This window comes from Triplophysa dalaica, chromosome 1 (genome assembly GCF_015846415.1).
Source record: "Triplophysa dalaica isolate WHDGS20190420 chromosome 1, ASM1584641v1, whole genome shotgun sequence".
Lineage (NCBI taxonomy): Eukaryota > Metazoa > Chordata > Actinopteri > Cypriniformes > Nemacheilidae > Triplophysa > Triplophysa dalaica.
Window position 1 is genome coordinate 3,856,979 of NC_079542.1, and position 26,131 is coordinate 3,883,109.

General features: G+C 40.2%; 3 protein-coding genes across 4 annotated transcripts; all 3 read right to left on the reverse strand.

Annotated features, from left to right (window-relative positions):
• Window positions 1–2,959: 2,959 nt before the first annotated feature.
• Window positions 2,960–8,018, reverse strand: csnk2a2a (casein kinase 2, alpha prime polypeptide a). The gene is made up of 12 exons (XM_056772228.1): window positions 7,027–8,018; window positions 6,139–6,250; window positions 5,961–6,062; window positions 5,664–5,714; window positions 5,473–5,532; window positions 5,307–5,390; window positions 5,108–5,218; window positions 4,790–4,891; window positions 4,586–4,686; window positions 4,119–4,267; window positions 3,540–3,627; window positions 2,960–3,456 (listed from the first exon to the last, which is right to left on the reverse strand). Exons 1-11 carry the CDS (start codon window positions 7,125–7,127, stop codon window positions 3,554–3,556), a joined length of 1,047 nt encoding a protein of 348 aa, XP_056628206.1. The 5' UTR covers window positions 7,128–8,018; the 3' UTR covers window positions 2,960–3,456; window positions 3,540–3,553.
• An 865-nt stretch (window positions 8,019–8,883) lies between these two features.
• Window positions 8,884–14,189, reverse strand: LOC130428492 (zinc finger protein 319). Of its 2 annotated transcripts, none has more exons than XM_056756580.1 (2): window positions 14,011–14,189; window positions 8,884–12,625 (listed from the first exon to the last, which is right to left on the reverse strand). In XM_056756580.1, exons 1-2 carry the CDS (start codon window positions 14,076–14,078, stop codon window positions 10,861–10,863), a joined length of 1,833 nt encoding a protein of 610 aa, XP_056612558.1. In that variant the 5' UTR covers window positions 14,079–14,189; the 3' UTR covers window positions 8,884–10,860. The 2 variants fall into 2 exon arrangements, with proteins under 2 accessions (XP_056612558.1, XP_056612568.1); XM_056756590.1 differs by having other exon boundaries at window positions 8,884–12,850; window positions 14,011–14,149.
• A 1,743-nt stretch (window positions 14,190–15,932) lies between these two features.
• Window positions 15,933–24,199, reverse strand: jph3a (junctophilin 3a). Its single transcript, XM_056747775.1, is given in 6 exon segments — window positions 15,933–17,446; window positions 18,152–18,562; window positions 18,564–19,456; window positions 20,208–20,332; window positions 20,437–21,199; window positions 22,930–24,199. Coding segments are annotated over 6 exon segments (2,655 nt in total). The 5' UTR covers window positions 23,312–24,199; the 3' UTR covers window positions 15,933–17,365.
• Between the last annotated feature and the right edge of the window lie 1,932 nt (window positions 24,200–26,131).

The window sequence follows — 26,131 nt, forward strand, 5'->3', positions numbered from 1 at the left end:
TTCATCCTCTTCACTTCCTCCCACCTGACTATGACTGTCAATATACATGTCACTCATCAAGGAACTTAATTCAATGACTGGCACTGGTTCTCTGTATGATAAGTCAGGGGAAGGTTGATAAGGAAGGGACTCTGAACACTCGACATGCTCAGCCACAGCCTGCTCAACAACATTACCAGAGGGGTCATCCATGCTTCACAGTCAAAAACCAACAAAGCTAGTTTTAAATATAAAAGGCACAATATCGAACTTCAAACAGTTTTTTAAAATGTTTGCTTCCCCGTACGGGCCACCATCTGTAACCAACACAACTTTTTTCAGAAGGGTTTAATTACTATCACGGGAAACGTTTGACCAAATTGTTGCCTTTTACTTGTTGGTCTTACAATAATATCAAACATCAACAAGGTTATTGACATTTAAATACCCAAACAAACATAGTCCCATGCATGACAGTTCTTCAATTGAAACGTTTGATGTAGCTTCCAGTAAATTAATCCACAGGCAAGTAAAAGGAAAGGAAAAAATAATCAAAGTACTCATCAGTAGGTCGTCTCAGTCCTTTTCTGATGAGATATGGAAAGCAGGTAACAAAAATCCAAATGAAGACAAAAATAGTTCCAATGTCCCCAAAGGTGAAAATGTAGAACCCACTGGGTTACGGCCATTCAAAACCAAGTTATTCCCCAGCTCATGATCCTCAGAAGTGCGCCAATTGATCCAGAGCTGATGCTCCCCAAAACATGCCACCTCACCAAACAAGAAGACCCTTTTCTCCCCAAAATGGCCGCCTTACCCCTCTTATGGGCAGGCCCGATATAATAAAAGTCCTTGGCAGCCCACAAAAGTCTTCATATTTTATCTTGCCCACAATGCCAAAAAGAATGTTTAACAGCCAACATATCTTGTTAATGAAAATAATTAACAAACATTTTAGCTTGTGAGACAATCATATATAATTAATCTTTCACAACTTTACCCATATTAATTACTCTCCTGGAGGCTTTGCTGGGACAGTGTCACAGTATTCTTTTTCTTAAATGCCAAAACGAACAAATAATACGAAATTATTTTATGTAAGATAACACCATTGTTATCCTTTAAAATGTCTAGTGTGTTATGTTTATCGTTTTAAAAAAACACACTGCACAGTATAGAGTACACTAGTATTCAATTCCAAACACATTCATGCTCATGAAAAGCTGATAGTAAAGTAGCGTTTTTGCTCGGCACATCTCTAATAAGTGAGATCACACACAAGGCAGAAATACATGAGCACTAAACCACTCCGAAAGTATTTATATACGAATTCTTCCACACATGCACCTACACGAAGTATCTTCTATTACTGAATTTTAAACCTCTTTTGAATGTCTTTGTCTGTTATTTATGTATTTATTATTTGATCGCATTTTGGATTTCAATCTTAGATTTTAATGTCCGTGGTTATGGCTTTATATATCCAGTAGCATAACACAGTTTTGCCAACAACGTTAACAAGCTTCATGGAACAAGCAACACTAAACAGCAAAGACTGTTCAAAATATGACAAACTTCTTCAACGAATGGGAAAAAAAAACATATATCCTCTTTTGGCATTTCCCATTAACAAAATGCCACTATTTAACATTTTATATAAAGATAATCAGTGTTTTGAGACCTTCACAACCCAGGCTAATGTGATGTGATGCCTTTGTATGTCGCCTGTAAGTGTGTCATGCCGAATTAAAGCCGTCCATCTGGCCAGCTTCCTCACTGTGCGTTACAAGATTGTGAAGGACTCAGGAATACAAACGGGGAGGTCCATGTGGATGTGCCTTATACATTTAAGACATCATGGCTACATGCTTGAAATTACATATCCAGTTGTATTTATTCTCATTGTCTGTACTGCACGAAAATTGCACATTTCACGATATGTTACTGTTACGTTAATAAACGTCAACACTTCAGAATCATTGTGTCAGTCTGCGTCAATTAAATTTGTATTCCCAGCAGATAACTCGAACAATAAGTATAAACAAAGATTGTCTACTATGCCTTTCACTATGATGTTTTGTTTGCTTTTTTAATACATGGGTGCCTGCCAAGTTTCATTATTAGCAGACATGTTTTGGGGGATTTCAAACAATAATAGCCAAGAAAGGAAAGATAAAGAAAAAAATGTATTCTACAATAATACCATCTCTGTATTAACAGCATTTTAAATCATAATAATATAAATTTAACTATTGGTTACTAATTTACCAATATAAGACTTTATGTTTGGTTTTAAAATATACAATTTATTTTATATTTAATTTATAGTCAAACTTATTTGTTGTTTTATTGTATACTGTATTGTAAATATTTATTTAAATACATTAAAACTACTCAACAGTTTTTGTTTCTTTGTGGGAGTCTACCGGACCTTAAAGGGGAAAAAATGACCTTCAAGTTGTTCCAAATGTGTATAAACTTTTTTGTCCTGATGAACACGGAGAAAGATATTTGGAAGAATGCTTATAACCATATCTCAACACTCATTGACTCCCATAGTAGGAAACAATGGTAGTCAAAAGTGCCCCAGAACTGTTTGCTGTCCTACATTCTTCAAAATGTCTTCTTTTGTGTTCAACAGAACAAATAAATGATGAAGTCATTTTTCCTACCATGGGAGTCAACGGGTGTTGAGATCTGTTTGGTTACAAGCATTATTCCAAATATCTTTCTCTGTGTTCATCGAAACAAAGCAATTTGTAAAGATTTGTAACAACTCGAAGGTGAGTAAATGATGACAGAAATTTCTATTTTGGGTTAATTATCACCAAGTATGGGCCACATCACGTTTGTTTATGTTGTTGCCGCTGAAACCTTCCATAAATACATCTCCTTCCACTATCATTCACGGCAATTTGAAGTTAATAACTCACAAATGACCGTACAATATAGTGGACAAACAAGAAGCAGGTCAGACCGATTACAAACCGTTTCATTTAATATATCTTATATTCAATAAATTGCAGTAAAGCCTCCATACCTGACAATACTATAGTTTATAATCTGAGCTCATATCAGCAGGCCAAGTCATTGAACAACACAATCTTCCAGTACATAATACAAGCAGGATCCTGAGCCCCCGTCAGTCATCTATAGCCTGAGAGTCGTGAGAAAAGAGCAGGCATTCTTTCCCAATCTTAATATCATAGCTTAATTCAGTGTTCTTCCAAAACTCAGAAGGAGATGTCCAGGGCAGGGAGGGGATGGGAGGAAAAACAACAGAACACCAGTTTGGTACCTAGGGATACAGTGGCAAGCAGCACTAATACAAGGTGAATGTGGGAGCTGGGCTGATGCCCGTCGTGTTCGATCTGTACATGTCTTGTGTTGCTTAATAACTTCTGCTCCAGTAAACTGAAGTTTCACACCTGAAAGGCAGCACGTCTCAACGTGACGTGTTGAGGTAAAAAAGGTTTCCTGGAGGAAAAATATGAGGAACATGAGTCTCTCAGACAGCGGTGTAAAAACATGAGACTGATGTCATGTGACGTTGATCTCACCTGCTTTTAGCTCATCATGTTGTGGTTGAGCTACTTATTGCGAGAGCGCCCTCTGAATTGGACAGAGGTTTTCCCTTCAGCACGGGATCTACAATAAAAATGCACAGGTTTATTTATTTGTCACATGTCAAGGAAAAAAACCTTGATTTGATCTCATTTTTACTCCCATACGTAGGTAGTGATTCAGTTGCACAAGTGCGAAAACAAAACTTTCCACATTTTCACTTATGCAACTACAGTCCCCAAATAGCAAATTCAAAAATAAGAGATGAATAGGTGACAACATAAACAAACGCGGTTTCACAGTATTGCAATTAAAACACTAAAATGTGTTATTTTCAAATGTCTGGGTATACAAACAACAACTTTTCAACTGGTCACACGTATTGTTTATTTTTAACCAACATTCATAGAACTTATATGTCAGGTAAAAATAAAGCCTTAAAATTATTATAAATTATAAAATTATTTTGGCGTAGCCTATATAATAGGCCTTAACATCAAACATTGCATTACATGAATTAATTATTTATTTATATTTACATACAACCTATGGACATATGCAAACAAAGCACTTACAGAAATATGGGTGTTCCATGGCCTCCTGAGCCGTCAATCTCTGTTGATGGTCGTAACGCAGGAGTTTATCCAGCATATCCAGAGCTTCTGGACTCACCAAGTGCTGATTCTCCGGTTGAACAAAGTTCTCCCAGCGTTTTCGTGTCTGCCTAAAGAAGCGTGCGATTTCAAAATGTGAATAAAATGCGATCGACTACCAACTATTATCCACAATATACCAATACTGGTTTAAAAAGTGTAGGTTTGTGATGTAAAAAGCTGTAGCTCAGTGGTTAGAGCCTGGTGCTAGCAATGGCAAGGTCATGGGTTCGATCGCAGGAATGTAAAAATTATAATGGTTATCAACTATAATAAAAACAGATCGGAGATTGAAGTTTTGATGCATATCTAACAAGTACCAGTTCAAATTGTGATGTTTAAAAAAAGAAAATGAAGGAATAGTTCAAACAAAAAGATGCAAGACTTACTGCCCAAGCAGATCTTTGAAGCGTGTGTCTAGTTCGATGTGATACTTTTTCAGGTAGCTAAACAGCTCTTCTGTACCAAGAACCTTGGCGATTCTGACCAGCTGTAACAAACCATTCTCAGTTACCCACCAAGAACAGAAAGTGTACAGTAGATAGTAAAAGTATTTTAAGAATTTTCATTAAAGCATGCATGAATGGTCAGACCTGGTCATAGTTGTCCTGACCGTGGAAAAATGGCTCTTTCTGGAAGATCATACTGGCTAACATACAGCCCAAACTCCACATGTCCAGACTGTAGTCATACATCTGCAAAACAGTCAGAGATTGAAATACAATAAGACATGATCATGTAATACCTGTACAAAAAAAAACTTGTGATGAAATTAAACATTTTATGATTACAGTTCATCAGTACATCTTAATTGAGGGCCAGGTCAGACTTTAAATTGTGTGCGTATAAATCCACACAGATTTCTGCAATAATAATAGAAATCTTAAACATTTTGCGAACACATGACGTACCTGATAATCAACCAGCAGTTCGGGCCCTTTGTATGATCTTGAGGCAACCCGTACGTTGTATTCCTGTGCGGGGTGGTAGAACTCAGCTAGACCCCAATCTATGAGCCGCAACTACAACACAAAAACAGATTCATGCGTCACCATGATGATGATGATGTGAGACACATCCAAAGACAAATATAAAACCACTTGACCTCACCTTTCTCATTTGATGGTCTATCATAACATTGTGAGGTTTGACATCCCGATGCATGATGCCCATGCTGTGAGAGTAGTCCAGAGCCTGCAGAGACACAAGACACGTCAACAATCTCCTGTTGAATAAAAAACGTTATCTGACTTCATCCACATCGCAGAGCGCTTACCTTGAGAAGTTCATACAAGTAAAACCGGATATCAAAATCTGTTAGTCTCTGGTAGAGGTCCTGCAAACCAGAACAACAGAATGTGAGATTTTGTGAAATTTTCTTTTTTCAGCTTATTTTTAAACCACAGCACGAAGACAGGTTTGTCAAGTCTCGCAGGTTTTGTAGCGCTCCGTTATTAAAAGCGATACCTTGAAATCTGTGTTATTGATGTACTCAAACACAAGGGCAGGCGTTCTAGACTGTGAACAAAAAAAGACAAAACACATTAATATTATATAAGCATAGTATACAGAAAATGTGAGTGAGACCTCAAGGAATTATTTGGAATATAGACACCCAACATCACTCACGACAGAACGCATATGCTTAAAAATAGACTTCTGTCTTTCTACAATTCCTGCGTTAAAAAAAATGTGAATCACGCAGCAAGATTCTGATTTGATCACATTATCACTGCTTCCCATCAACAGTCCTATAATACTCACCACAGGATCTTTCACTGTGTCTACAAGACGAATGATGTTGGTTCCTCCTCTCAGGTTCTCCAGAATTTTGATCTCACGCTTAATCTTCTTCTTCTTGACGGGCTGCAAAGTCGAGAGAATATTAAGAAAGATCCTCTAGCTGATGTTGAGATCTCAACGCGAGAGCGACCGTTCTTACCTTCAGTATTTTAACAACTACCCTGTCATTGCTGTTAATGTTGATTGCTTCAAACACTTCACTATATTTGCCTCTTCCGAGCTTTCGCACGAGCTGGTAGTCATCTTGGTTGCTGAATCAGACAGAGACAGAAAGTAAAGACATGACAGATGTGTAAAATAATTCCACGGTTATTTAAGCATTTGCAATGATAGCACTATACCATTCGTTGCAAGAATCCTCCATAGAAAAAGCATAGAAGCCAACGTTTATTGGCTTTCTCCATAGTTAAACCATAGTAATCACCATTATTTTACAGTAACCTTAGCTTAACCGTGGTATTTGTATCAAAACAATAATAACACAAATGGTAATAAGTCCACCAAAAAACATGGTAACTACTCGTTTTTTTTCTTAAGAGATACCACGAAGCATGAATATGACAATCACTCTGTATCATCAATGCTGGAAAAAAAACAAATTCCATGGTTTCCATGATACCATTAGACCTGTTTACCATTAAAACAATTGCAAAATACCATCATGTAGGGTTTTAGGTCTTATTCCAGGATTTAATGGCGTTCTATTGGCTCCCATCCAAAATTTGACATCCCACCATAAGAATCCAATAAATGATCAGTAGATACCCATGAAAGTTTTCATTTAAACCAATACAACTCTCATTATAACCAATATAAAACCAACGTCCTGTTTTTCGGTCTTACTCCAGATGGTTTTAATGGTTTTGCTATTGGTCCCCATCCAACATTCCCATCCCGCCCATAGAACCCAACACATACCAGTAGATGCCATCAGTTTACCACCACCATCCCCCAACCCCATTCTCCCAGCATTCTGTAATGAGATGATGACAGCAGAAATGATGTGTGTGTGCAGAAGAATCCGTACCTCCAGCTGGGCACGTGAGCCTCATAATCCCAATACTCTTTACTCTTGACAGTGTTGGCATCAGCATACACCCGGGCTTTACTGCTCACCGGACCGGGCATGGCCAGTCGATCCGCCTTCTCTCCACCCGCAACGACGAGTCTCTCTACGCGACAGTGAGGAATCGAGCGCGTGTGTCGTGTATTACCGTGTGCGATACAGTAAAATCCTACGATGCCGTAGAAAGCTTCAATGCGACCTCTCGCGAACGATGGTGATTGACAGCTGCTCGGAAAGGGGGCGCATGACCTCGCGCTGACGCGTGCGGCACTCAAAGCCAAAGAAAAAAGCAGGGGGCGTCGGAAACTGTGCAAAAACCTGTTTATCTGCCGATGGAGCGCCAGTTTATAATAAAGAAGGCGCGTGTCGAAATCAGCGAAATGCGTTCGGTCGGTAAATAAAACAAATAAAATAAATAAAGTATCTGCTTTAAAATGGTAGCAACATACGCACGGAGGTATTAGATTTCTTGTATTTTTGTGCTAAACTAAACATGCATGCGTGTGGAAATGAACGATATATATTTATGCGGAACGCAGATCTGACAAGACCGCCGAATGTGCTGATGTCGATACGGGCTAAAACTGAAACGTAAACAAGACGAGCTGTCAGGTTGATCGATTGTCTGGGTGTGTGAGCAGCATTCGATCATCGCTTTTTATTTTATTGATCATTGCAGCAGTCGAATCGTCCTAATTCGACGTTAACATCCTCTCAGGATAACTGCTAACTAGCTTAGCGATTTCGATGAATCGGTTTAATCGGCCGCTGCGACTTCCGGACCCACGGCTCCAGATTTAAGATGAATTTGCGGTCGGAGTGTCCAGATCCATGTGATCCCGGGGGTCAATTCGGTGGGTGATCGAGGGGTCTGCTGATATAAGCCTCCTTATCGCGCTCCTGTCGATTTTCAAGAGCGCTGATAGAGCACCGGAAGTGCTCCATAAACGTCCTGGGCACGGACGTCAAAATAAAAGCCGCTTTTTGCGTTCGCGTTGGACACGATTCGAATTTTAAATATTTACGTATACAGATTTTTTTAGGTTACATAAGACGGTTGCAGTTGAAAACAAAAGCAAATAAAAGGAGTTCTACATTTAATTGTGACTCTATTTGTTTATTATTGTTTTGAGAGGGTAGAAACACTCCACCCAGGACTTTTAACTTACCCCCTACCCTCCGCTTTATCATCTGACACCCTTTCCTCACAAATGTATAGGGTGTCCGTATAACGACTATCATCATTACATCAAGCATTTCAGGCAAACATCCCAAAATAATGAAATTCACGCACACATTCGCACACTTCTAAGCAGTTTTTATTTATGATATTTATATTCTACTATTTAACCTAAAATAAATTGGGGTTGTGATCATTTTAACGAGTAACACTCACTGTAGAGTTCTATACACTTGTATTTATAAGATGCTTCATGGGACGCTTTAGAAACGGCTCTGGGGAAGTTTCCATGTGTCTTTACATAACAAAAACTTGAAATTTTCAATATTTTAATTAGGCATTTGATATCTGGCGGGTTGGGTGGCAATCAAAAATGCCTATTTCAGAACAGCATAACATTGTTTTGTAAAATCGTTTAAGAATAACGAAAAATATTTCAATATATAAAATAATTGATGTGATGTATTTGTATTAGAGTGAAAAAAGACCGCATGCTAGGTTGCATTTTGAAACATAAGACTAAAAACAAATCACGTTAGTTTTCTCTTTCAGGTTTGTAGCAATATTTTACCACAATTTCAACAAAGCAACTAATTATTTTGTAGTCTTTGTTGCACAAAGAATTACCACTATTTACCTAAGGTTTATAAACATTTATTTTTTCAATGCCTTGTGAGGTTATGACATGCCACATCTTTGTGATAATTAAAGAAAAACCTAATGGCATATTTACAACTTTAGTCTCTTCACTGATTTCTCTAGAAACACAGAAAGAAGTTACACAGGAAAGGACTGAGTGACATACAGTACAGAAGAAGGTGCTGACGGTGGGGGATCACATCTGTCCTCAATCAATCACACAGAAGATTTGTTTGAGAATTTTGCTTCACAAGCAATGACACTGTTCAGTCTCTATTTGCATTTAATGCACATGAACATAAGAGTACATGAACCAAAACTGCATTTAATGCACATGAACGTAAGAGTATATGAAGCTATAACAAAAACAAACAATACTGACACATAAGCCATTTTCTGTCAATAAGGCTTCCAGAGGCATAAAAATTGAGAAAGAAACGTTTCGGATGTCTACATTCAAGCTATTAGAATCATACAATATATCATTTATATGGATCGGATTAAAATGCTTAAGACATTAAGATACTGTATTGTATTTCTGATGTACTCAAAGTTGGCATAGAACACTCGCCCATCACTTAACACTTGTGAGTATAGAATTTAACATATAATATGAACTCCAACACTTGAATTTCATATATCGAATTACTTTTCGAATATCAAAATACTTTTTTTATTTATGCCTTGTTTTAGTACTTTAACTTAAATGAACAGCGGGACTATCAAGAGATTCAATGAGGTGTGCACAAAATGAAATACCAACAACTCATATATGGTATTTGTGACATTTTTCTACCCAAGTGGAAAGCAAAGAACTTGTGGCAAAAAACTGAATGTGGCAGACCAATAATACACCTAAAGTAAAGAGGAAACAGATCACAGACACACAAACACACTCTACAGTATAATGCAAATACACAAACATATACTAACCTCTAACACTGTACTCAAAGCGATACAAAACATCCATGTACAGATAACTTTACAAATTCTACAGTATCGTTTAGCTTACGCAACAACGTCTGTTTGCAATACGCAAAAAAAATACTGCGTCGTCATTCTATGTTGCCTGGCAGTTTGTTGAGTAACTGTAAATTAGTGTAGTACTATAAATTTACTACTAAAACTGCTCGCAAACGATCGCGTTGCTGTTAGAGATGAGTCAAAAGTCGCTAGTGAAAAAATGGCTAAATATTTGTGTAGCTACGAGTAAACATAGCAGAATGCACCAGTGACAGATTACAACAAACAGTATTCATTATTTTAGGCTATTCATGCATACATATACCCTGTTACAACATGGGTTAGGTGAAGTTATACACTACAAATACATACAATCACTATATTGTTTAGATGGCGATACAGTGTTCACGTTCCATGATTAACAAGGAAGCGTAAGACTGCAGATGGAGAGCGCTGGAAGAAAGGCAGTTCATTTGAAAGTTACAAGGCCAAAAAACAACGCAATGAAACATCAGGTTGTGGTAAATCAGATAAACAGCAGAAGAGCAGCTCCAGAATTGCTAACCCTTCATATCTTGGGTACCAATTCAAGTCAGTCTAAAAAAACGTCCAGCTGCACTTTCTCCTATTAGAGTGAATTTAAGAAACAAAGCAAAACTCAAACTAAATCATCTTTAGTTGCTCTGTGATGTAAAATTCATTTTGTTAAGATCACCAGTTGTAAGCATATAACGTGGTGTAGTATCATTATGAGTCGCACAGGAGACAAAAGTGTTCATTACGACCAGCTTATTTTCGAGTAGCTTCCTATATAGTGTTCGGTTCTGTTCGTCAACACTGAAGTTTCCATCTGGGAAGTAGATGCTGACACCTACCCAGAGTACGTCAAAACGTGTACAAGCTGTCACTTTTTGTACAGTTTTCAAATTTTGTGATATACAAAAGAACAGTTTCGCTAAATATGTGTACGAAAGAGTTACTATTGCGTGCAATGGAGCCATTCTTTTGAAAAACTACTCGATGCAAGAGGATGCTGGATAACCTCCTCCTTCTGCGGTGTGTTGAACCGTGTGCTCCTGAAGGGCCCCGAGCTCTCCGAAACACTCTCCGCACCACACGCACTTAAACTGGGCTTCACGAGAGTGAACGATGCCATGTTTAGCCAGGTGCTCGCGTTGCTTGAATCCTTTGTCGCATGTGGGACACTTGAAGGGTTTCTCGCCGGTGTGCACTCGGCGATGCCTCTGCAGCTCAGACGAATATTTAAAGCGCCGCTCGCAGTCTCCACATTTCATCGGCTTCTCTCGGGCGGGGTCGCAGCGGTGCTGCACGAAATCTGATGATGACTGGAAGCGGCGGCCGCACAGCGAGCATTTGAGCGGCTTTTCGGTGCAATGGGAGTTTTGGTGGCGCTGCAACGTCGACGACTTTTTGTAGCCCTTGCCGCACACGTCGCACTTGTAAGGCTTCTCCGGAGCGTTGGATCCAGAGTTTGATTCCGTGCACTTGTGCCGTAACAGCTCTCCCGATTGTCTGAAGCCCTTCTGGCAAGCGGCGCATTTGAACAAGCTCTCGATGCCGTGGACGTGCTGGTGGTACAGAAGGTGGGAAGGTTGCAGGAAACCCTTGTCACATTGATTGCACTTGAAAGGGCGATCCGCCGGGTTCTTGTGCGTGCGCCGGTGGCGGACGAGGGCATACTGCTGTTTGAAGCTCATCTGGCACTCCTCACACTGGAAAGGGCGCTCTTCTGAATGCGTGCGCTCGTGTTGTCTCAAGTCAGAGGGCCGTTTGAAGCTTTTCCCGCATGCCGCACAGCGGAAGGGACGCTCTCCGACGGGCTGACACTGGTGATGCAGCAGTTCGGAAGACTCTTTAAAATGCAGCTCGCACAGGTTGCATTTGAAAAGGTGCTCGCCGGAATGAGCGTACATGTGCCGTACCAGGTGCTGCCTGTGCTTGAAGGTCTTCTCGCAAACGGCGCATTTATAAGGGCGGTCCGCGCTGTGAGTGCGCTGGTGGTGTGCCAGGTGTGACGCCTGACTGAAGGTCTTGTCGCAGGTGTCGCACTTGTAGGGTTTCTCGCCCGTGTGCACCCTTTCGTGACGGGACAGTTCAGAGAGGTGCCGGAAGGCCTTGTTGCACACGGAGCACTTATACGGACGATCAGTGCCCTGAAACGCCGTGGAGGAAGAGGAACCCATGGCTGCCCCATCGCTGGACGTCTCGCCGGTGGAGGGCTGCTGAGGGTTTGACGAAGCCGAATCCGGGCGGTAGGTTTTTTCGCAGATAGAGCACTTCATGGGATTGTTACTGGTGGAGTGCTCATTATGATGCTGTGCCAAAGACGTTAGCAGAGAGAATCCCATTTTGCACACGCCACACACGAACGGCTTCTGCTCTACCTGGACACACTGGTGCTCCAGAAGGTCTGTGGCCTGGTTGAAGATCTTCATGCACTGAGTGCACTGGAAGGATCGGTCTTGGTTAACCATGCATTGATGCTCGTGGGGATTGGCCAAGTGGGATATGTCGTGGCCACACGCTCCGCATTTGTGGCCGCCTTCACTCCCCACTTGTAGCGAAGGCTGCTGAGCTGGCAGCGGGTGCTGCTGCCCATGTTGGCCGTGCTGAGACTGCTGTAAAGCGGGTTCCGCCTGCAGGACGATCCCGTACGCAGCGCTGCCCAGAGGATTCTCGCCGCCTTGCAGAAGAGGGTGCCCGACGGGAGGTGGGGCCACCACATGCTGCTGTTGCCATGCTTCTGTCATTCTTCCACTGTACATGTATAAATTCAGCTTTCAGTGATCAGCAAACTGGTTCTGGTTTTACATACAAACGCCTCAATCAGCTTTACTACAAAGTTGAATCAAGGCCTAGAAGGTCAAGACATCCGAGTGAACTCATTCATGGTATGAAAGACGGATATTTTTTAGGCCAATCTGATAGTGACGTCTGAATTTTTCTACTGTATACTACAGAGAATGGTCTCAAGATGCATACCTGCGATGAAAATAAAAACAGTGAGTAAATATAGAGAGGAAACTATTGTCAATGGCAATGTTCAAGGTTTCTATACTCTTTTAACAAATGAATTGTATTTTAAACCTGAAAAATGTAATCAGATGTATCTTTTTTTGGGGAATTATTATTTTATCCAAAAAATATCCATTTTTATCTTTTAGCCAAAAACTAGCTGACACTGATAAATATTTAAATAATTAAACAATTCTATATGGCTAGATGACAAATATACCATACAAGTGTCCTATGGAATAATATAGCAAATTAATATTTAAAATATAAATGTTTATAAATACAATATAAGAGAGATTTGTTTTGTATACATTTTTTTTACAGTTTTTCTGTCACATCATAGGAAACATTTACAGTATATTTGTCACTTACCCATATATGTCCTATATAAATATAAATGTTGTATTACATTTGTAGGCTTGGATATCACAATAGTAAAATTCATAGATATTTTCCATCAATGTGGGAACCTTGACTACTATTAATAAAGACAATATCTGCAAATACAGCCAAAAAAAAAGCACACTATTATTGACCCAATAGCATGCATATATAATACTAATATTTAATATGTAACGTAAAAGCAAATACAAAAAATACATTTCCATCATAACATGCTCACCCACACAGCTGACAATAACCATTTTTAATTTTACAATAGTAACAAATGCAAACAATAACACCATCACGATACACACATCGGAAATAAAATTCTGCAGTCGATTGCACCCTGCAAACGTTAGCTCGTGTAAAAAAACCTACAGAAAACAGAAATTGTACTTTCTCCTCTTAAATAGAAACGACTGGATATAAAAGATACACATGCATAATAACATCGAAAGGCCTGCCGTAAAATCGGCACAGTCGCGTTTTTATTCGCAGTTTCTGTGCAGAAAAACTTCAGCTAGCTTCCATGCTAATGCTAATGCCCTTGCGCTACCCATCTGCGATCGCCACATTTCATCTCTCACATATGAAATAAAACACACAACTGCAACAATTTATAGCACGTATGCAGAACTGCATGCAAACCTTTTGTAAAACACCATGCAAATGTGTTTATCGGCACGCTAAATGGTGGCCATTGCATTAACAGAGAGGACTGCACGGTACTGCATTTAACCTACTTTGTGTCGCGATTTCCCTTCGATTCTTCGTTTTCCTGACGACTGAGACTTTTACAGTAAATATGCATTTGGCGTTTTGTGTCGGGGGGGGGAATTTGGTGCTTTTCTGCTTGTGGGACGCAGAAGGCCCGAATTAATGTGACGCATCGGACCTCTACGACCAGCCCCTCGTAGTCGTACAGCCCGATGATATGGGCGGAATCAGGGCAGTGGAAAATCACTGATGTGCTAATAGATGAGCGTGCCTTTCAAAATACATTTTTATCCAAACATAAACATGTTTAATTTTATAAAATAAGATAAATGCTCGAGTAAATATGAGGGCGCGCCTTTACAAAACTATCTATATGCAGAACCTTTTACGATTAACAAACCATTTACTGCTGTTTAGGCTAATTTACTATTTACCATTAAATTGTGATGTTTGTAGCTAAATAGTGTTAATTATGAAATATTCTTGTTTACTGTAGCCTACTTATACTAAAATAATGGTTCGTTTTCATAAGGGGTAAAGTTAGACATTCTGTATTGTCTAATACCTCAAATATTCATTGTGGATATTTTTAGTATAGCCAAAGATGAACATGAAATATTTGAATGCATACCTTACATTTATTTTATTCATGTTTATAGATATAAGTGGAAAAATTCCTAAAGAAATTATTTTTCGTTCTCATAATTTGGGACTAGGTCTCTATGGTATGAATTATGAAATAAAAACTTTTATAAGTGTTGTAAAATGGAGTTTTTATGGCCATGTCACCCTCATAGCATGCAACATCTGTATAACACAAAGAACATAAGAGAAGATATTTTGAAGAATGGTTGTAAACAAAAACATTTGACTTTCAATACGGCCACAAAACCGCTGAGACTATTTTGCATGTATGATTTTGTGTTACACAGAAGAAAGTCTTTCAAAAAAAGGTATTGACTGCCATGAGGGTGATTAAATAATGACCGAATTTTCATTTGAATCTGTGTTGCTTACTGAGCTCTCAGCCACAAACGTCACGCCCACAAAGGCCAAATGCCTAATATGCTCCTTTCAGTTGTGTTAGGATTGCAAAGGGTTTGATTTATGGGTTTGACCCCAAGGGAAAACACATGCGGATAAAATACATACCTTGAATACATTGTACGTTGCTTTGAATATAAGCGTCTCCCAAATGCATAAAAGTGTATGCATGAGGCACACTTCAGGTCATCATTTGTTTGGCTGAATGTTCTAGAAACGCATGGATGCTGAACCTACTTTATCAGGCCCCTGAACATGACCCTGAACAAACTTGTAAAATCTTCAATATTTTGTGACATTGTTGAGGTTTCTTCTGAATTTCTAATGAAGACATTTGTGAGATTTCTGGCTCTCAGGAGAAATACTCGGATGCAGAAGAGCATCATCTCTTTCAGGTTCACAAAGCCTCTCGGGTCCTGACATTTACATTGAGTGCCTGAGTTCGCATCATTCCACCGTTGCATTAGCAGACGCTTTTATCCAAAGTGACTTATGGCACGGTCACATTGGAGTTTGAGCATGCAAATATTTGTCGTATGCAAATGCGAATAGAAAGATATGATGAAATTGGCACTTTTCTGGCAAAAATGGAGGAGGGCTTGCCAGGAGAAGAGAAAGGTCACGCGCCTGTGATGAATCCGGTCGCACGTGATACGATTGCACAGGTCAGAGTTCACCAAACTCGAACTTTGGAACGCAGCAGAAGCTTGCATTCATAGTCTGTCGCATTCGCTTCCGTATCGGAGGTCAATGGAGCAAAAAGACAAGTGTGACCGCGCATTTACAATGCAATCAAGCTATTAATTTTCAGATGCATGCTGCTCACCAGTTCCACTCATTTCACTGTTTATAAAAGAAAACCAAGATTGCTGAGCGCTTTTCATAAAGACCACGGGCCACGGCGTAACCTCAAACATTTTATTAATTTTCCACATAACTTGGAAACAATCTCATAAATCATTGCGTAAGAAAGGGCATGCTTAGGCATGCAATGATCTCACAACAGGATGATATCACCGGATGAGTAGTATAAAATATACAATAGCAGTTTATCATTCAATAGTTTCGAAGATGTCAGTCAGGTCCCACTGAGAAACATAAGCTGGTATTTTAACACTGCTTTCAGTCCAAATTATTATCTAAGTTGCTGGACAGAGAGACAGGCAGAAAAGTCACACAGAGTTAAGAGCAGAAGAAAACAGGCTAACAAACATGCTGTAAAAATCTCCACAGGCTTAGGCTCAGATTTCAAGCCGACTTGGGATTCGTTCAAAGGTGGGATCGGATCGAGACGAACCGTTCCGCGTGGTCTTCGTATGAGCGGTCACCTGTATGTACATAACCAGCTCGCTGGGATGGTCTCTCCATTAAAAAAGGCACTCAGCATATCAATGATATCTTGCAAACTTTTTAAAAGATGTTCAGTAATATAGAATACATATCGAAAGCAGTGGTCATAAGGTAACAGTCTCAAACTTGATGAGCCAAAATACGCAACCACCCGCCCGCCTCTGTTGTACTTTTACGTCGAATAGCAGATGTGACGTCACACGGTGTATGAGGAAACGCTGTGGTTTCTTCAGTAGTGAGTCTGGCATAGCAGTGAATGTGTCTAAATGAACTACACGACTGGATTGTGCTGAAATTCAGTGATTCAGAAGACGGTGTGGAAAGATTTCTGCAGGCTTAACTTATTCAAAACTCATGAGTATTTGTTTGAGTGAAGATGCGCTGTGATGAAGCCCTTTAAGACAGCTTTTACCACCATGTAAATGAAAGAGTTGGTTTTTGTGACGTGACTGCAGCGATTATAAAGGGCTGTTACCCTGGAATATAGTGAAGGGGGGGGGTGTAGTCTGAGACTGGTTGGTTAAATATTCGTGCGAATTGCACCTTACATCAACTACATCATAGTACATAAAACCCAAATCATCTTCATAGTCTCGTGACTCAATGTCTTAGGCTTGATGTGTCTTTTCAAACAAAATAAATAATTGCAAAAAAAATGAACTGCAGAAAGATGTGGTAAAACGTATCTGACGTGCCGTTTACGAAAAACCTAAATATGTGTGAAACTTACAGAACATCGTAAATGGGCCTTTTATTGTGAATCGAGGACAAATTAAGTAAAGTTAACTAATGGATTACCATGGAACTATATAATAAATTGAACTGTAAAACAAGTTTACAATATACACGGACTTGCCCAACGTCTTACGCAGATATTTACTACGGTAATTTTTGGGTTCCTTATATTAAGACAATGCTAAGTGTGCATTGTGTGCATATCTTAATCTTGATGCCAGTGCTGTTATTGACATTCTATAGGCCCTATGATTAAATAAAGAAATGGATGAACAAAATGGCTACACCGATGTTGAGTAATATCACCAAGACAACCAGGATAGAGCTGGAGCCCTGTGGAAAGAAGCAATATTTAGTTTAGTACATTTCAATTTTGTTTTAATATTAATATGAGTTGCATTGTACATTTCTTTAATATTTAAATCTTCAAGTCTAATCGGTTACTTTTATGTTTGAATCCATAGATCCTAATTAGATATCAACTAATACAAGCACAATGCATACAGCCATGGAAAAAGTTAAGAGACCATATCAAAATACATTTTTGAATTGACTATTTACATGTATGTTTTTTGGTAAAATAATCTTTTTTGTTTCATACTGTGAACTACCAACAATATTACTCCCAAATTCTAATATAAATATTGTTTCTGTTTGCATTTATTTGCAGAAATTAAAAACTGGAGAAACAGGTCAAAAATAACAGAAAAGATGCAATGCAGCTAAGACCTCAAATACTGCAAAGAAAACAAGTTCATCTTCACTTTTAAGCAATACAACATATATTTCTACAAGTACTCAGGATAAGTTCAAAAATTCTTTTGTATGTGATAACCTAGATTTTTCTCACAGTTTTCATGTGTTTTATCATGCTGTGAGTCTTTCACATTGCTGTTGGATGACTTTATGTCACTTCTGAAGTTTGATTTTGTTGAAATTCAACAGACATTGGACTTAAATGGCCATAAAATATCTAGAAATACTGATAAAATGAAAATGTAACAGTTAGATATTTTACATACGCATGTCAAAACTTACTGAGTTTGTCTTGATCAGGTTCAGATGCTCTACATCTTGTTCCAGGCGTTCTGGAGATGATGATAAAGGGGGTGAAAGAGTGATGTCCCTGTGCAAAGGCCATTCCTCCACGTCGACCCCGACATTCAACGTGTCAAGCATCTGCACGGAGTCCATGGAGCCCTCCCGGCCTGACAGACCCCATTCCTTGCCATCATGGTTTCGCTGACGCAGTCTTTGCAAATTGTGCCCTTGGAGGCTCAAGCATTTCGTGCTGGAGCCAAAGTTCTGTTGGGAAACTGAGTCTGAGGGCTGGAAGCTCATTTCAACCCGATAGTTGTTCTCTCCTTCTTTCTCTTGCAGATGTGAATGGGAAGAGACCCACTGGGAATTGTTTTCATCAGTCCATCCCAAAGCGGAGTTGTTGGCGCTGCCGGTCTGATGGGTGGTTAGCATTCGACTCGCCGTGCGCATGATTGGTAAAGGACTTTCTTGGCTTGTGTTTGGAGTGGACATGCTCGTGTTGTTTGTGATAAGAGGACACATGCTCTGGGGGGTTATAATGGTACGAAACGTGAGGCTTGTTGTGAGGGGAAATTAACTCCTTTGGTTTGTGATTGGAAGAAGCATGCTCGTTGGACTTGTGATTGGATAAAGTGTGACCCACCGACTTGTGATTGGAATATATGTGCACCTGCGGTTTGAACTTGGAAGAATCGCAGTCGATGTGATTGGAGGGCGTATGCTCCCATTCTCTTTCCCTGGAAACTGTACGCTCCCTGGATTTTGGATTTGAAGAAACGTGCTTCCAGAGCTTTTGACCAGCGGACATCTGATCCCGCACTTTGTCGGAGGCCATATGCTCAATGGGCTTGTGATTGGAGGAGCCGTTCTCCCACGGGTGATGGCTCGAGGAGTTTGTCTCATGTCCATTAATGTGACCAATTTCCTCTTCCAGTAAAGATGGAGTTGTGGAGCGGCTGCTCTCCCCCTTGCTTCCCCTTCTGTGGGCATAAACGTCGGTGGTCCAGCTGTTGGCTCCCCCTCTCGTGTTGTCCATCCCTCTGCCTTCCACCAGAACCTGAATCTCAGCTCCTCCTTGTTCATCCACGGCACTCTGGCGCATGAAGCAAGCATTCCTAGTGTGATGGATTGGTGGGCTGCAGGGGGGCGAGGAAGGGCTGCTCAGTATTGGGCTCAGGTCGGGCGTCTGGGCGGGGGGTGTTGTGTCTGGTGTACAGAGCTCTGGGCTCTCGGTGCCCGTGGAGATCACCTCCATGTCTTTCTCTTTCCTCTCCTGATGCTTTGGTCTCTGGCACTCCAATCCTAGAAGCACAGTAAATCAAAATAGGTTTTTTGTTGGTCAGGTAAAAAAGTTTACCTGAGCAGGTTTCTAAGTAATTATTATTCTGCATATATTATAGCTCTACAGTTTCCATGTAAAGACTTATTGTCTGCTTCAACTCATTAATTAAAAAAATTATGAAAATGTACATTTTGAGTAATTCACAAATATGCGCAATTTTTATTTGTCCCAGCAAATCGTTATAAACGTTTATACAATGCTTTTTTAACATTCTGTGTCAAATCCAGCATATTTTGGAAACATGCTTTGCTAAAAATGCTGACTTTGAAAATTTCTTGGGGAATAAGTACAAATGTGATTTGAAAAAAGCCAAACGAAGTGGAGGTGATGAATATTTACTAAGTGGCTCAAAATTTCCCAATTTTGATGAATTTACAAGGATGGCAACATAATTTTTCTTTGAGACATAGATTGGTAGGTCTATTTGTAGAATCTGTTGACTTTAGCAAACATTGTTGAAATACATGCAAAAATGCTATTTTTTGTTATTTTCTTACCTGCCTATATTTCAAGAAGTATGAAATATATCGTAATATGCTTTCAGAGTCTGGTTCTTAATAAACGTTTTTTTTTCCATTTTTATTTATAACGCCCTATATGGTACAATCCCAAAAACATGGTGATTTCAATGTCTTGTTCCCATTTTCAATAACCAACATGGGACATTTCACATAAGACTATTTTGACTTTCCTCATTTGTTTTTGACTCACCGTTCACATAATGATGAAAGGAGGGCGAGAGTTCTTTGGCAATGGCCCTGGCCAGACGACTCTCCTCCTGAGCTCTCAGTGCAACCCCTTCCGCAGCCTCTGCCTTTCCTCTGGCGTGGCACATCCTGCAGACAAAACAAGAGAAAGAAAACAACTTTTTTTGTACTGCTTTCCTTCAAAACAACACTGACTAAATCACCCATCACTATTGCCTCTCGGGTTGTTTTACCTCGACAATGCAATCTCGGCCTTCTGCTTGGCTATGTCCGCCGCTTTGACAGCAGCTTCCACGGCGCGATCCACCTTCTCTCGGATTTTGCTGGTGCGGAGTGGTATGAGGTTTTTCCTCTTGCCACTCACCAGAGCATTCTGCTTGTATTTTCCTTCTTCCTTGGTTCCGTCAGAGAAGGTGGTACAGCCGTAGCCATGCCTCTTGTTCCCACACCATTCACCTTCATAACGAAGCCCATCAGAGCGATGGCTCACACCCCACCCCGATCGCATGTCGTTCCTCCATTCGCCAGCGTACGTTTCGGTCACTGTGGCGTCCACGCTGCCCCCCGTCTCTGTGTCGCCCAAGCTGACGTTGGAAGTGATATCTGAGGCAGCTGAGCTAACCGTGCTCATACCGGCTTCGCTGCAAAAGGAACTCTGTTTGCTTAACTGGCTTGCCAGAGAGCTCTTGGACTCAGATCTCCGCAACTTCAAACCGCTCAGTATGGACTGTCGGAAGCGTCCTTTCCTCTTCCTATGCCTATCTCCGTCGCTGTGAGCACAAAGTACAAAGCCGCTGCGACCCACAGGACTCCCAGAAACTCCGCTGATGCCAGAGCCATCTTCTGGAGTGGGCGCCCCTTCGCTGTGATCGGATCGAAGGGAATTTATAGATATGCACATGGGGGAGAAGATGATGGCTGCCATGCCATAAGGCACACTCTGTCTCACGCCATACCCATGCCGCATGCCGCTCAACCACTGGCCCTGGAATGTTCCTGCCAGAGGAAGAGAGTTAGATGTATATATGTAAGAGTTAATCATACAACAAACATTCAATTGAAATTTATTTCTATGCCTCTTTTCATGATTTTGGATCATTTCAAAACAGCTTTGCAGCAGGGACAAAATAAATCTTGATAAAAATAAGATCTAAACAAAAGCAGGACAATTGTAAAATATGTGGTATTTTGATACCCAGTATAATTGCAAATGTAATTAGGCTTTTTAAAATCCTGTCACTTATTATGTCACATTTCTATTGTACGCATTCTGTTCTCTACAGAAAATTATAAATGCAAAAATGAAAGGTAAGCTTTTCAGCCCCCAAAAATAGGGTTCTTCTATTCTTTTCCTATTTTTCGGTTTGAAATGCACAAATAAAAAAATGGATTCCTTATTTTACAGCAGGTTTTCACTCCAAAAGAGCCGTTTTTACAACCATACTACATGAATAAATACCATAGCATACGTCAGTATTTACTATAGGAAACGGTTATGAAATTCCTGAATACTACAGTCTTTTGAACCTACAGTAAATATGTATAGCATATACAGTATTTACTACCCGAAATTCCAGTTTTTACCAAAATCCCATTTAAAAATACTGTAGGCTCGACAATACTGCACTATTCACTAAAGTAAACATTAGAAAAAAAATAATTGATTGTGGTGTTTTTAAACCTTATAATAGCAAATATTAAACTATAGTACAAAAAAACAGTATTAACTATAACAGTAACACTTTACTAATTAACTATACATCATACTACAGAAAACTGTATTCTATAGTTTAATTATTATAATGCACTATAAAATGCATTTTTGTGGGGCAACAAAATACAATTAAGTGAACTCTTCGTGTAGTTATTTTAGCTTCTCTGAAGTAACTAAGACATTGTCCGGCTTAATGTATGAACAGAGTTTTACTCTTATCACATATTCGATCAAATTTAAAGCTACAGTACACCACACATACGTGTCGTAATGTGTCACGTGCGTTTCAACAGTAACTGTCCGAGGTGCTGAAATCTCTGAACGACAGATCGTAACTCGCTATCGCCGACAATAACATCTCTGTTCACATAAAGAGTGAATTTGTTCAGGACAGGAAACATTTCGATAACGTTTAGCTCTGCATTTAAGTCAAACGATCCCTTAAAGGGAAAGCAGGCGTGTCGCCTTATCACACAATACGTGTGCATTGTTCATCCAAGAGCCTTAATTTTGTTTCCGAAATAATCCGACAGACACGAATCCTGTTACAGATTCACCATGCGCGCAATAATTACGCAAGAAGGTGAAACAGCCAATCGCTGATAGCAGGTAAACAGTCTCTAGCGACATAATGACCTGCTATCGGTGTGTTTCCATGGCGATTTACTGTAGAGAGGCGTCTCAGGTTTAGATACCGGGGGAGAAGTTGGTTCAGTGTTCGATGTATCTTCTAACGCAATGTTATAAGACACGTTTTCATTATTTGGGTTATAACTGCATTGCCTGTAAATGTGTTTAAAATATTATACATGCAAATTGTGAATATAAGTTCATTCAACTGCAGTGTTATGTAAGATTGTTTTATGTTTGTTAATGCACTTTTTCAATTTCAAAGACACAATTCAATATACTCAGCTAGACTGTTTTATGCTCAGTATTATTATGTAAGTGAACATGTATATTTGCAACAATGCAAAGAAGTTGTTTTGGGGTAAACAGACTTAATTCTTACCTCCGTCGGAGTAGGTCTCCGAGCCGTATCCATCCTGCAGGCCATTGCTCCAGGTGCCCTCGTAACAAGAACCGCTGCTGGTGCTTTCCAACTTCCCGTACCTGCCTTTGAACCCTTGCGTCCATTCACCCTTGTATTCCCACCTCCCTTTGCTTTCCACACCGATGCCATGCCTTTTGCCCTGCGCCCAGGTTCCTTTAAAACAGTTCCCGCTGGGCCACGTGTACACTCCGAGAACTTCAAATCCATGGCTCCAGGCCCCGGCATATTCGCCCTGGCCCTGGGGACCCGTGCAGACCCCCCGGCCATGAGCCTTACCCTGTTCCCACCCTCCACAGTACGACCCCCCATCATCAAAGTCAAACCTGCCTCCAGTGGACATGCATGAAACAGGTTCTGGCAAATATTCAGAACGTCAAGTGGAGTTAAAAGAAGCAAACGGCGAGCAGAAAAAGGAAGACTGCGATAAAGTAGACGGACACGTAGCTGTGACGTTCTGCCCGTCCTTCAAGTAAGTTTCAAACGTATAGAAAAAAACAGTGCCTTTTGAGTCCAGAAAATTTAAAGGGGTGGATAAAATGTCCCAGGGCTACTGTCCTGGTGTTATAGCTCCTGCCTGTTTGTGCATGGCCTTTGGTCATAAATGTCTTTTTTATGCATGCTACTTCCAAGGGGCATGAAGATGGCAAGCTTCTCCCTTTCTCGCCGCACGGTCCCTGCAGGCTGAGGCTCACAGACACGCTCCGCGTATCCTGCGTGGAGATCGGCAGGCAAACGAGGCCTAGTTTTTTTCCACAGCCACACAGATCCACACAGCAGAAGCATTGATACACTCAACCATACGTTACACGGCCCCAAACGTACCGCAAACGGCTGGCAAAAATGTAGACGTACGGGATGGAATCCGTATCCTAGACGCACGGAAGACTCACGGATGTCCCTTTAGATCATGTTTTGAAAATCAAAATGACAGGATTTCCTCTCTAATTCATTCAATGAGATCAATCTGGCACAGCAGTTTTTCTGATGCTGCTCTCTCTCCCTCTCTCGCTCTCTTTTCCCTTCTGCGCTCCTGCTGTGGAATGGAGGTGAAGCTTCTTTCCTGGAAGACTGATGAAAAGCATCAAGAATCGAGTTAATCCTGCTCTTTGGTCCTTTCCTCGATCATCTTTATTTGCATATTTGAAGGTGTGTATCAGTGATGGTCTGAAGCCATATGATGCTCAGTGTCTCTGGAATATGCTCATTACAGGACTGTTCCACCCCAACCCATTCCCCTCCCCCATCTGTCCTCTCCTTGTTGTTCTTAAAGGGATAGATGCGAAGAAAGTCATATGCAGGCTTCCATATTTGTCTGTTTCTTTATTGGCACGCCCTCACAAACCATACACTCACATTAACTTAACCCATGGTCATGCAACCGCAACCCAGCACAGGTTTAATGTTTAAACAACCCTGCATTTGGTAGAGTAATGATACTCTTTCATGATAATTGTGAAGTAAATATTTTTATTGTATCATTTACACAATTATTTTATCCCAGAAACATATTTATTTATATCATAAAATTACAAAAACGCTATGAACATTTATTTTCATACCACAGTTGGATAAAAAAAGGATAACCCATCCGTTGTGTTGAAATTTCTCTGAATATTTTTAGATTTGATCCAACTATGCGTTAAAACAACCCAGGGATGTTGGCTAAAACAGCTGGGTTTGTCTTTTTTTGATCCAGTCATGGGTTTAAAATACCCCAACATTTTTTCAGAGTATACCATCTGAAAAATCCGAAAAAACATGTGCACTAAAAACCCACAAAAACTGCATTTCTGTTCAAATGCTTATTACTTTGAAGGAGTAGTTCACTCAAACTTAAAAATTATCTTTAAATTACAATTTACCCTCATGCCATCTCAAATGTATGACTGCTTCAGAAGAAACACTCTATCCCACTTTAAGATATTTGGATTACTTCAAAAAAAAGATTATAGATGCTTTGTAGAGCTTTAACAATCTAGACGGAAGTCATCTACCTCTAGGATGCCATGAGGCTGATCACATTATGAGAAATTCATATTTGGGTGAACTATTTCTTTAACATTTAATTTCACACAATACCCAGTCTTTAGCTGTTTTAGAGGCTTTGATTATGTTTTTTGGGTGTTAAACAATGGATGTTCATGTTTCTAATTTCAAAAAACGCTTTATATTTCACATATTTCAAGTCTAGTTTTCACCCCTGTCCCTCTTCTCACAAAACAACTGGATTTCTTCCAGTCTATGTTAAGTCCCTCCATCCGAAACGCTCTGATTGGTAAAGCTGACCAGGTCTGTCGTTATTGGTTCCCCGCTTGTCCCACCCACACCATATCAGCGAGCTTCCGCTTTTAAGGCGGTTGTGATTGGTCAGTGCATGTGTATTCATAAACTTTGGCTTTTAGCAATAAACAGTAATAATGGCGTCAACTTCACTTCATCAGTTAAAAACATGTGGATCCACCGAAGTGATACAGAGGTCTGCTAGTGCATGTGCAAATGCCAGTCTTTGTTAGAGATCACATTTTTTTCCTACTATGGTGAGGGAAATTACACCGGACAGAATGGCGTCAGACCTGTTGTATGAATTAAATCCCCTATGTTTCTGTGGATTATAGCAGATTAAGGCAGTACTTTGTTTCTGAGGTTTGTTTATGCACCTGTCTGTACTCTTGTGTGATCCTGCAGGCTGTCTGAAACTTCTCCCACACGCATGGCAGTGGTGCGGCCTCTCTCCAGCATGAAATGGCTTGTGTTTCCCGAACCCAATAAAACCTTTTCCACAACGTGACCACGTTTATGGGTTTTCTCCAGTATGGACCTTTTTGTGCCAATCCATTTCTCTGGCTTTCAGAAAGGATTTTCCACACACTGAGCACACGTTGCCCTTATAGCGATATGTATCTTCATATGAGTTTTTTAATTGTGAAGTAAAAGACACCTCTTTCGACAAGTAGAACAGGAATACAGCTTCTCAGCCGTATGAGTCTTTTGATGTACCTTCAGCGTTGCTTCCAAAGCAAACGTTTTCCTGCACTGATCACAGCTAAACAGCCTTTCTTTTGTGTGAAACTTCAGATGTTGTACGTGACTTTGTACGTGTGTGATATTCTTATCACACAGAAGGCATGAGAAAGGCCTTTCACCTGTATGTATTCATATG